Source organism: Quercus lobata, chromosome 8, assembly GCF_001633185.2.
Source record: "Quercus lobata isolate SW786 chromosome 8, ValleyOak3.0 Primary Assembly, whole genome shotgun sequence".
In the NCBI taxonomy this organism is placed as follows: Eukaryota; Viridiplantae; Streptophyta; class Magnoliopsida; order Fagales; family Fagaceae; genus Quercus; species Quercus lobata.
This window is the reverse complement of record NC_044911.1, coordinates 40,393,772-40,406,518: the sequence shown is the minus strand read 5'-3', so window position 1 is coordinate 40,406,518 and position 12,747 is coordinate 40,393,772. Positions and strand designations below refer to the sequence as shown.

Below are 12,747 nucleotides of genomic sequence, written 5' to 3'. Positions count from 1 at the left end.
GTATTTTATCAATGTATTTTGCTCTATTGCGTGGCCCAAGCCCATGCGAATGGTTGGAGAATTGAATAGGAATGGTTTTGGTGGGTGTGGGTTAATTCCCATTGGATCTTTTACATAGGCCCGGCCTGTATGTGCCACAAAATGGGCTAGGGACACTAGGGGCATCTAGGGCCCATGAAGGAGGTCCAATGTCAGAAATTTCCACCCCAGGTTTGACTCCATGCTCTGTGTGACTGTGCCCCTGATTTTCAACCCAGCTCAATTTTCCCACACCAAGGCAGCTGACTCTAAGAAAAAGGCTGAGCAGCCTAGCCCACTCAGCCACCTAAATTTAGTCTTTCAAGGCCTACAAAGACCAGAGATAGCAGCTATAAAGAGGAAACAACTTTGTTTTCCAAAATCATGCAAAAAGCAACCAAACATTTCCCTAAGCATAAAACATAACACACCAAGTCATAAAGATAGCATCTGAAAGGTTCAAGGCCTTCCTCCCACCTAAGAACTGGTCATAAGCATCCCTTAAAGGTTGGTATAAATATGCATCACCAGCCCACAAGAAAGGGAACGTTTTCCACACAAAAAACCCAAAAACTTTGACACAAAAAGCCCAGTCAGCTACCTAGTGTATGGACGATTTTGAAGGGCTGGGGGTGAAAATATTGAGATAGAGGAACTCTCCCTCTCTTGCTTGGGACCTCCTTCAATTTCTTCCTCTGTGTGACTGCCGGCTGAAATTTTTGACTCATGAATATACAGTTTCTGAGTTTTCTTATGTTTTCATTTTCGTGTTGGTTTCTTTGTCCATAAAGCACCATTAGCCTTTGTATACCCCACATTGTGAATTTTGGGCTTGACTCTCCAAATAACTAACGAATTTGACGAACCCAAGGGGAGTTTTGGGCTCATTTCTGCAATCTCGGCCCTTGTTGTACACAAAAAAAAGGTCCCCGACAATAGTTAACATTGTCCACTTAGGAATTTACTTATTTCCAATAGCTTATTAGTATAATATTTATAAGAAGATATAATTTTGGATAACTTTTATGTTTTTTTTTTTTTTTTGGAGAAACAACTTTTATGTTAAATGTGTTACAAAAAAGTTAAAAGTTAGTTTATTTTTAAAAAACTAAAAGCTAGATTATTTGAAGGAAAAAATAATAATTTTGATTAAAAAAAACAAAAAGCTAACATTTTTTAACAATTCTCAAATGCACACTTAAAAAGTTTGTAGTTGTTATTTATTTATTTATTTTTATTATTGTTTTTTTCTGGGTAAGCTAAAGCTAAGTTGAAGAAGTGTAAGAACTTGTTGAATTAACTGCTTGTTTCTTGCTGTTTAAACCTGCCAAAATAGGGTAAGAAGCCTTCTACGGCATCACAGTTAACATTAGGACAAATTATGTTATTTAGATTTAGAATCAAGGTGCATCGTGGATGGGATAGAAGGTAAACGGGAATAAGAAATTCTTTATCCTATTCTGCTAACTCTCTTCTTGTTGCTCGTGTTCAAGCTTGTGCTATTTACATCTTTGAAATTTGGGTTCACGTCTAAATTGGTTATCAACTATGGAAACTTAATTTACACCTTCAAGTATTATAACAATATCAAAGTGTTCCTCCCATCAACATTCATTAGAATTTTGCTAATAACCCACCTGTACCATGGAATTATTTTGGACAGAAAATAGAAGAAAAAAAATGATGTCATTTTGAGGTGGGCTAATGACAAAAATTTTGCGGATCATAACAGAGGGGATACATTGACATTGTTTTTATAGTTGAAGATGTAAATTACAAATTTTAGAATTCGAGGAGTAAATTTAGAAATTAGAAGTTAACCTAAACTTGTAAGTATATGAACTTGTTTTTAAGGTAAGGTGAAACCATTGGGAAATGGATCTAAGGCTTGCTTCATTTTGGGGCCTTATTTTAGTTACGGTATGTATGGTCCAAAGCCCAAAGGCCCCCATAATTAGGTGGAAAAAAGTTCTTGAAAAAAACGTATGTGAATAAATTTTATAGCTGCAATTTAGAGGGAAAAGAAGGGAAAAATTCGTAGGATAATGAGGAAAAAAAAGGTTCATTAGGCCCTAAGATTTTATTATATGACTTTTAAGATTATGGAAAAAGTTAACGGATATCCAAGGGTATTGATTTTAGAAATTTTTATCAAAAAAGAAAAAAGTAGCTAATTTTTTTTTTAACAGCTTTTTATATTTTACATAAAATTAGTATCAAAATTTTCTCAAAATAATTTATTAACGAATATCCTAAAAGCATCCATTAACTGAACCCTAACATTATAAGGGAAAAATGACAACTATTTAGTATTTAACAAATACACTAAAGACACCAGTTTATTTTGAGGTTGTTGTGGTTATGAACGACAACCATTTAACAATAGTTATTAGAGAAATGTTATATTTTCACAATAATTTCACAATAAATTTTAAGAGGTAAGTTATTATTGGTTGTTATGAATGGGTAAAAAAGTAATTTAAGTTGTAAATTTAAATTATAACCAAGAACAACTTACCACCTATGATTTGTTGTAAAGATGTTAATGATGTGGCACTTCTCATAACTATAATCATGGGTTTCAATTAGCTCATCTGATAAAATCTCTAAAGGTTAAATAAGAAATTTGATGTTTAATTCTTATCTATACTAAAAATTGATTGATGTCTTGGACTAATGATAAAATGTATAATTATTAGAAACGGATGTCATAGATTGAAAATACTATTAAAAGAAAGAATAAATATAATCAATCTAGAGTAATTATTTAGTATTTTGACAATATATATAAAATAATAATATTTAGAGAATGGAAACTAATTGCCCTTGGTATAAAACCAATGGTACAATTAGGTAGGCATTATTATATATAAAAGAACTGAATAAATAAAAAAGAAAATACATTGCATATGTATGAGATCATTGAAGTTTTGTGAGAAATTCAACAACCCTCTCATCTATAAAAGGGAACGAGTAGAAAAATAAAATAAAAATAAAAGAAATCATTAACGACGTCGTTCAAAGTTGCATGAGCAAGGCATTGTGCAGTTGGTACTTTGTACTTTGTAGGATATGAATCATGAGTGGGTGCTTTTGCTTGTACATTACCTTTACGCTTGGAGGAAGATTACGCAATAAAAAATGGGGTTTTTTTTTTTTTTTTTTTTAAACATTTTTATACCTTTCTGCTCTTTTCAAGCTGACAATTATGTATCACATAAAACCTACCTAACCCAATCTTATATTTTGTTTTATTTTTATTTTTATTTTTATTGTCCTTTTTTGGGCTAGGATTCGGCGTTACCCTACAAAGCAAAATATTGCTGAAGTATTAAAAATTCCATAAGCTGGGGTCCACGTACGAGTTGTCTATATATGGGAATTTTGTTTTTTTCCTTTTGGCCACATTCTGATTCTCAGCAACTCATGATACACGGTGTAATTAACTAATTATAGATCAATATCCGAAAATGAAAAGCCGATTCTATTAAATTAAAAGGCTGATTAGGATCTATAGTTAGATTACTCCTTTGCTTTGTCAGCACTCTTGCATAGGTTTTTTATTTTTATTTTTTTATTATTATATTTATCCAACAGTTATTTAACAATGTGCATCTATTTTTTCTGCTCATGTATCAAGGATGAAAAACCCAAGTGAATTTTACATTCATGTGAAAGGAATGTTATCTATTACATTTACACAAGATACCACTCTTGTTTAAGACACAAAAACTTATAATATGATTCTCTCTATTTACTTTGAAACTAAATAACGATTTTTTTTTTATGAATTAAATTTAGTTTTCAATGAATCTAAAGATAAATATAATGTTATGTCAGTTAGACTGAGTTATTATTTGATAAAATTGAGTTTTAAATTGCGTGACAATATATAATCATATATTCAAGAAAATTAAATCTAAAATCATGAAAAAAAATATCTGATCTTGAAATTTTGTCTACAAATATCACCAAAATTTAAGAAAACTAAATGTCAATTAATGCTACAGGGTGATGGTGATAACAAACAATATTTAAATAAATAAATAAAATTCCACCCTCCTACCCATTTTAACTCAAGGGGGAAAAAAGGAAAAAAAAAAAACATGTAATATATGTGTGCATATATATATATATATATATATATATATCATGAAATTCTACCAATGCCTTGAGTAAAATGAAAAAAAGTGTTTTTATTTCTTGACCGTATGATGCTACTTTTTTTTCCTTTTTCTTTTTCACAGTATAATAGGGTTGGTTTTTTTTTTTTTTTTTTACTCGAAAAAGTTAATCCATAGCAACCGTACTGAAATATGAAGTCAATCATCCAGTCCGGTCCCGCAAAGCAACTTCGAGCAATTAAATTTTCAGATTATCTGCACAATTTTTTTATACACTTCTAGTTCAACCTAAAAAATAAAACAAAACAAACAAATAAACAAACTTCTGAATTTGAAAGTTAAGACAAAAAAAATCTTCTGTATTGTAACATTTCTAGACCAGGGATAGATTTAGGATTTTACTTTTGAGGGGGGAAAATTTAAAAGTAATGAGTGAAGTATAAAATGATTTGATTCACATGAAACCAAGAAGAAAAATGAATAATCAAAAAAGAATTTATTTAATTATATTTTTCTGCATCATTTGTAATTTAGATTAATCTCATTTAATTCTTGTAAATATATCTTATATGTGAAAAAAAAAAATTAACATCTTTTAATACACATATATGCAGCATCATAAATAAATAAATAAAATCAGCTGTAGTGGTTCTAAATTATAAATGAGCTTAAGGTTTAACATAATATCTAATACTAGTTTCAACTTTCAAAAGTGATGATTAACAGCAAAAACTAGTCATTAATAACGATGATTTAGTTCTTCAGCAAAAAAAGAATTATTCAATCAACTATGAATTGTTATAGAGACTGCTCAATGGCTAAAAATTACCCCCCCCCCCCACAAAAAAAAAAAAAAAAAACCAAAATATTCTATAACAATTATAATTTCGACAACTTTCTTTGTATCATTGGATTTTATTGATGTGATATAAACAAAACTCTATAGCATCTTTAACAAAGGCTATTAGGAAATTTTCCAAAACACACACACGAACTCGCTAGTTAATTATGCACCTAATTAAGTTTAGGGATAAGAAAAAAAAGCAGTGAAATAATATTCTTGGGCGCCTTAGACATTCTTATGCTATATATTAACTTCTATAGCCAAAGACAATCTTTATTGAACCTTTTTTTTTTTTTTAAACACATAATGAGGGGCACTTTCGTTTTTAAGTACAGATTATATCTTGAGATAAAATTAAAATTAGAATGCCATAAAATGAGCTCCTAGGAATGCATCATAATATAGTTGGTTGTAGAATATTCATCAGCATAATTTTTTTCTCTTTTCTTGGTCCTTAATTGTATGACACGGCAAATTTATTTGCCATGTGAAATAAAATGGCAAATTTATTTTCCATGTGAAATAAAATGTGTCTATTCCAACATTATGAAGATGGAGAGTGGCACTGTCAACTGAGGTAATGAGAGAGCGAGAGAAATAGAGGTTTCTTGCTTTGCATGAGAAGTCTACGTGAAGGAATAGAAATTGTGGTTGGCCGCTAAATATGAGTTTTTATTTATTTTTCTTATCCCGTTTTATTAAGAGTGGTATTTATATATACTCTAGCTTTATGTACACTCTAGGGCGACATTGGACCTAAAATCTCAATCTCTCTGTCATACACACAGATATTTGGTTGCCCCATTGCCACTCAAACTCTTTCTCCAACTTTTGGTTGTTTTCAAGATTATAACCCATGTTTACAAATCTAATTTTCCTTTAATTAGTCAAATTAAAAAGTACCCAAAACAACATTTATTCTTCTACAAGTTTCCGTATATATATGCAAGCACCACAAAACTTAAGATCCAAGCTACACTTTTTTATTATTCTTTCCTTTTCAACTTGCTATATTTCTGACAATTTCATTCTCATTTTGATTTCATCTCTTTTTATTTCCCTCTCTCTCTCTCTCTCTCTCTCTAGTAATTAATAACAAGGAGGGAAAGAGGGCTACTGTATTCATTTATGCAAAGTAAAGGACTAAAAAGAGAGGAAGCATTTAATTCCTTACCAACACTCAAGAATAACATGCATGAGGGGAGCAGGCTTTAGAAGAGACAAGTTTGCTTTTCATTCCTTTTGTTTCCTTTTAATTATCCTTTCTCTCTCTCTTCCTCTCTCTATTCTTAGGATTTTGTTTATCTTGGAGTAGCAGTGGTGGAACCAAGAAAGAAAAAGCTTTATTGTGGGATGGGCACATAAGAGGAAAACAAGGAAATGACTCAATGCAATGAGCGTGGTGACAACCAAACAATTCTTGACGCAAAAAGCAAAGACAATCCGATTAGAACTTGTCCTTCATGCGGTCATCAGATCAAATGCGAAGATAAGCAGGTTTTAAAATTTGCAAAAGTTTTTTATTTTTTATTATTGCTATATCATTGTTTTCTTTCTACTTTAATAAGATCTTTATGTGTTTTATGTTTTTTGGTTTGCTCTATTAAAAAAAATAACAATAGGCTGGAATTCATGATTTACCGGGGCTACCTGCGGGAGTGAAGTTTGATCCAACTGATCAAGAAATTCTTGAGCATTTGGAGGGAAAGGTGCAGTCTGATGCTTGTAAGCTTCACCCTCTCATCGATGAGTTCATCCCCACACTTGAAGGAGAGAATGGAATTTGTTACACCCACCCAGAGAAGCTGCCAGGTGAACAGTACGTTAAGGTGTAGGATTTTGAGCAAATGCATGGTGTTGTGCATCTAGCCCATGCAAAAATAAAAGTAAAATATGATAGTGTTATCATTTGGTTTTCTCAACAAACAATTTAATGATAATTTTGAAAACAATGAAACTAAGATGACTTTATGTAGTTCATTGTTTTTGTTATGAATAGCAACGATTAACTATCCGGTTATATAATTGAGTTATGTGATATCAGTCTTTTAGGTTCAAATTAAAATAGACTGGTTTGAATTCCACACCCAGCGGTATTAAGTACAATTTCTTGATAGTCAATGGAATTCTTACTGAAGCCCTTAGGCACAGTCCTATATATAGGGACCTCATATTTTATCTTAGATCATATTAGAGTACGAATAGTGAATATATTACCATGATTTTTTGAAAGAATAGACCTCTACTCTTTCTGTCTTTCAAGAAGATATGGGAACACATTCAATCAATCATGTTGATGAATAAGTTAATCCATCTCTTAATTTGTTTGAAGAAACCCTCCAACTAGCATTAATGCATCTGTGTGGCATGTACAACTAGAAATGAAGAAACCTTCCAACTAATTAACCACGTAGTATATACATAGCCTTCACAAATGAAGAAACACTTCAACTAACCCTATTAGGGACAAAGGCAGTGAAGCATTTGTTGAACGCTCTTTTTCCCCTTGATCATTTTGCATTATGTATGGCTTCAACAAGACTCTTTCAAAAAGAACTGAAAATAATTGGCATATATCAAGTTGGCAGTTAGCTAGATTTCATGTTAATTAAAACACATAGTTAATGTATATAAATTAAAATCTCATTTGATGCTCCATTGGCATAATGCAGGAGTAAGCAAAGATGGTCTAGTCCGTCACTTCTTTCACCGACCTTCCAAAGCATACACGACAGGAACTCGGAAAAGAAGAAAGGTGCACACAGACATAGAAGGTGGCGAGACCCGGTGGCACAAAACAGGAAAGACAAGGCCAATTTTTGTCGGTGGGAAGGTGAAAGGGTATAAGAAGATACTTGTGCTCTACACCAACTATGGGAAACAAAGAAAGCCTGAAAAAACAAATTGGGTGATGCATCAATACCACCTTGGTAATAATGAAGAAGAGAAAGATGGGGAGTTGGTGGTGTCAAAAGTATTCTACCAAACCCAACCAAGACAATGCGGTTCGTTCATTAAGGAGTCACTTTCTTCAAAATCAAATGGACAAAATGGACATGAGGATGGTAACCTTCGAACCAATGCGTTTTTTGAGTACTATAATTCTTCTTTGATAGCCTTCGAACAGGGCAACCAAAATAGAGCAAGCACTCCTCAACTACTCTCTCATTTCGCAGTCCACAATGGGTCTTTCATTTCTTGAAAGAAAGAAAGAAAGAAACAAGCTGGATGACAATAAAGAAGAATAGGCTACATATATATACTATGGAGGCGCCAAATGATGTTTCATATTATTATGCACTGATAAATTAATATATCGATATCTTTAGGAGGGACTAATAGTAATAGGTGAGGAATAAGGTGGAGGATGATTTCTGTAACCAAAGACTAGGACCCTGATTCTTCTTGGAGCAAATTGAAGATTTGGCTATAGCATATCCTCTCTCTCTCTCTCTCTCTCTCTCAGGGTAATTCTTGTGTATGCTTTGTACAGTGTCGGGAAATGTATATATTCAAAGGGCCATGATCCTTGTGATGGTAGTGCTGACTTTATAACTGTACAAAGACGAGTCTTACCTTTGGTCAAATGGTTATTATCTTGGGACTTTGCTATTTGATCCACACTTTGTTATGTGAAACTTAATAACTATCAAAAACAAGTGTCAAATTAATGTACTTTATGCAAAATTGACTGTTTATTTTTTAAAATTTTGGAAGTTCTTGTTCTTTAAGCACGTTTGGTCATTGGTGACGATAGCCCTTTTTTTTTTGGGTGCGCGCCAATGGAAATTATGTGCAATAAGTTTGAGCAAGCCTTGTTTGCTTGATAGGGTGAAAATATATGGATTTTGACGTTAACCTAGTATTACCCTATATTTAAATAAAGGAAAAACATGTTACATATGTGTAGATCCACACACTGCTAGAGTGTGAAGTTTAAACATAGATCATAGGGGAATTTTTAATCTTGAAAATCCAAAACCAGATAGCGCTATCAGCCTTAATAAAGGATAGATTTTAGCTCCAACCATATTAGGAAAATTACATTTTACCACTTTAAATTATACTTCACACCCTAAAGTTTCAAAATGCAAAGTTAGTACCCTAAACTATAGCATGTGTTATACTTTGCACTCAAATTCAATTCTACTCAATCACATGTGATCATGACTCTTGCTTAAGTGGCACAACCAAGTCAAAATACCCAAATGAGTCATGTGATTTGCATGTGATTGAGTTTTCTATTTAAGATAATGGCAGAATTGGCATCTAAGTGCAAAATGTAACAAGAATTATAGTCTAGAGTGCTAACCAAGCATTTAGAAAGTTTATAGTGTAAAATGTAATTTGGGGATATAGTTTAGGGTGATAAAGTATAATTTTCTCAAATATATTTGGAATTTTGGGTTTCAACCATCAATAGAAAGATGATATTAGTCATTGTCATATGAAATGCATATGACTCACTTAATCCAACTAACCAAATAAGTTGTGTGTATTACACATGACGAAACACATGTCATCTTCATATTAATGGTTGAAACTTAAGAGGTTGTTTAGGTCACTCATTTTCATCATTCAATTTCTGTCACTCATCACTTAAAATACCCTACCCATTTGGCACCATCACTCATTACTCATCACTCAATTTTTTTCATATTGTTTGTGGGCCCTATACCTATCACTCAATGCTATTTTTTTTTTTTTTTCAAGTACCCAAACTCACCGAACCCAATGAAAAAAAAAAAAAAAAAAAAAAAAAAAAAAAAAAAGGAAGAAGGAAACCTAGAAACCCGAACCCAATGAAAGAAGAAGAAAAAAAAGAACTGAAAACCGAACCTAGTGAAAGATGAAAAAAAAAAAAAAAAACTGAAGACCGAACCCAGTGAAAGAAGAAAAAAAAGAATAAAAAGAAGAAGAAAGAATTGAAGACCAAACCAAGAGGAGGAAAAAAAAAGGGTAGATTGGTCAAAAGTTGTGGTTGAGTTATGACTAGTGGGTCCCATGTGTGTTTAATTACAAAAATGTCATTAAGTTATGAGTTATGCTGCAATCAAACGGACTTCTAGCTATGAATTCCACCATTTTTGAGTTATGAATTATGGAAACAAGTCGTCCAAACAACTTCTTAAAATTCCAAGCATGTTTGCAGTCTAACCATCTTAGTGTGGGCACACCTTCTATCGATAGTTAGCCCCCACTAACACTCCAATCAACTAGCTTACACACGAGCCGAATCCCAAAGCTAGCGTATGAAATCAAACCCAACTAAAAGTAGGGGATCCCGTTGGCTTAAATAGCAACCAAATCCCTCTCACAAAGGACGAAAGTATTGTCATTTTGAACCAAATTCTCCTGACCTCCTATTGGAATCTTTTCAACTGACAAAGACAAACCAAGACATTCAAGTTTCAAAGTCCTGATTTAAGTCCCATTTAATCAATCCAAATTCACTGTTGATATTGGGCTAAATCATCCTCTCCACCAATAATTTTTACAGTCAAGCCTCTCGCCGGCCCAAATTTTGAAATAAACAAACCAACCCAAAATCTTTACAAGTTACAACCCATGCTCTCACTTCCAATTGCTCGATCTGAACCCAGCCCAATTCCTCCCCTAAAGTCCAACCTTTATGCTGGCCGAAGTGGTTTCCAATGAAAAGCCTTATTTGACCCATCCTCTATTGAAACCCAAGAAAAATCCAAAGGCGTCTCTAACATCCAGCCACATCTTGTGGAAAACCTCTAACCCTGCCATAACTATCAAACCTATGAACCAACTTTTCCTGTAGTAACTTTCAAGTTTCAACTGATCCCCTTCTTTCAATCACAATTAAAGAAAACTGTAATTGAAAAACCAACCCTGTTTGATCAACCAATAGAGTTGTGGATTTTCGGGAAGAATTGCATATTTTCCCCTTCCTTCACTTCAACCTTGGTTGTTGACTCGCCCCCATGATCAAGTTAGTAAAGCTTCCTTTTTTATTAGTCTTAATAAGATCATTAAATCTTTCCCTGGACCTTGGTTGGGTATAAGGGATTACAATACCCTACTATCCCCTTTTAATTAAGAGAGGAGGAAAGGCTTTTGCAGCTTCATCAAATGGAGGAATCAAGGTTTGGTGGATGGGGATGAACATTGATCTTGGTTTCAATGGAGATCCTTTTTACTTGGTCCAACAATGACATAGTTAAGCTCGTATGAAAGAAAGGCTGGATCGAGAACTAGCAAAAATGGATTGGATCCCAAAGCTAATCTATTGCGTGTTCCTTTTAAGCTTCAGAGCATAGTCCAATTTTCTTGGATGCTGAGGGGGAAAGTCAATACATGCTAAGACCATTTAAGTTTGAAATGGGCTGTACTAGGGACATCATCAGTAGTCGTGTGGTAGCTCGAGCTTAGAAAAAGTCTGTACAAATAACTCATGCTTATAAATTACGAAACAAGTTAAGAGCAACCAAAGCAGCCTAAGTATTTGAAATAAAAATTGTTTTAGGAACAGTCACTTCACAACTCAAAATCAGGTTGTTGTAAGGCATGATCCAAAATCTACAAAAGCATGATTGGAACATATTGAAGTAGAAAAACAAAACCAGTTAGAATCTAAGCTTCAGGATAATATGTGAGAGGAGAACTACTCTGGAAGAAAAAGTCCAAAATTCAATGGTACACACACTCACACAGCCTCAGACCTCAATAAAAGATTCTTTCACCTCATCTTCGTCATAAGGAGGAATGCAGTTGATTTCCTCTAAGAAAGTGAAAGGAACATGCTATCCTCGGGTTAAAAATTTTGTGATTTTTGAAAAGCTATTGATTATGTATCAACTTTCCCTTGTCTCATTTCGGGTTTGCTTGCTTACTTTAGATCTATTTTGCTATGTGTTTGTAGACAATTTGTTTTTGTTCCTAGATCTATAAATACTCTGGCGCATAGTGTACCTTCTTTTGTATTATCTTTGGGTTATCGACTCTATCCACACTATTCCCTTCTCTCCTTTTGTTTCTTCGCTGTGAAGAGAGATGGGATTGGCACATTTGTTTTGATGTGCTATAAAGCTTTGATTATTATTATTAATTTTTTTTTAAGTCGTATATAATGCACAAAACTTCCACTTTCATAGGGTCTAGAGAAGGTTATGGTAGCAATTAGGTCAGCAGACTAGTTGTTGGCAACTCATGACAAAAAGATTTGAGTCTTTTTGAGTTTTTAGTCTAAATTTATATGTCCAAGACGAAAGCCCAAGATTTGTTGAAGAAAACCAAGAATCTTCAAGTCCAACTGATCAAGAATCACAAATTTAGATTTTCAGATCTAACGTAATTTATTTAGTCGGTTGTACACACGGGTTTTTGTAACCTTAATGGAGAGCCTATATGAAGGCCCATTAAGAATGACTTATGAAGAGGTTAGAGAAGCAAAAACCCTAAACTTTTTAGAGTGTAAATCTGAACCTCCACCTATTCAACATGTTAGAGTTCAAGAGAAAATAGAGAAAAATCAACATGAAGTTATTGCTACCACAATGTAGATCTTGTTTGAAGCCATAAAGCAATCCAATCTTTATCAAAGTTGCTAGTTTAAACCTTCAAGAGTTTTTCTTGGACTCATAAGTGGAGAATTCGTGTAATACAATTTTATAGTAAAAGACTCTGTGGATTCATAGCTGCGTGTGGTCATGTTAGTAAGTACTACACTGCGTGTGGATTCAAAGCTGTGGTCTTTTGTTATTTCCACATAATTTACTATTTTATTGCTTT

At 33.2% G+C, this 12,747-nt stretch overlaps 1 protein-coding gene across 1 annotated transcript; it reads left to right on the top strand.

The window, feature by feature from the left end:
• Window positions 1–6,038: 6,038 nt before the first annotated feature.
• LOC115957424 (NAC domain-containing protein 73-like) lies at window positions 6,039–8,605 on the top strand. Its single transcript, XM_031075659.1, has 3 exons — window positions 6,039–6,483; window positions 6,609–6,798; window positions 7,659–8,605. The coding sequence occupies exons 1-3, from the start codon at window positions 6,367–6,369 to the stop codon at window positions 8,186–8,188; spliced, it is 837 nt and encodes a 278-aa protein (XP_030931519.1). The 5' UTR covers window positions 6,039–6,366; the 3' UTR covers window positions 8,189–8,605.
• Window positions 8,606–12,747: the final 4,142 nt, after the last annotated feature.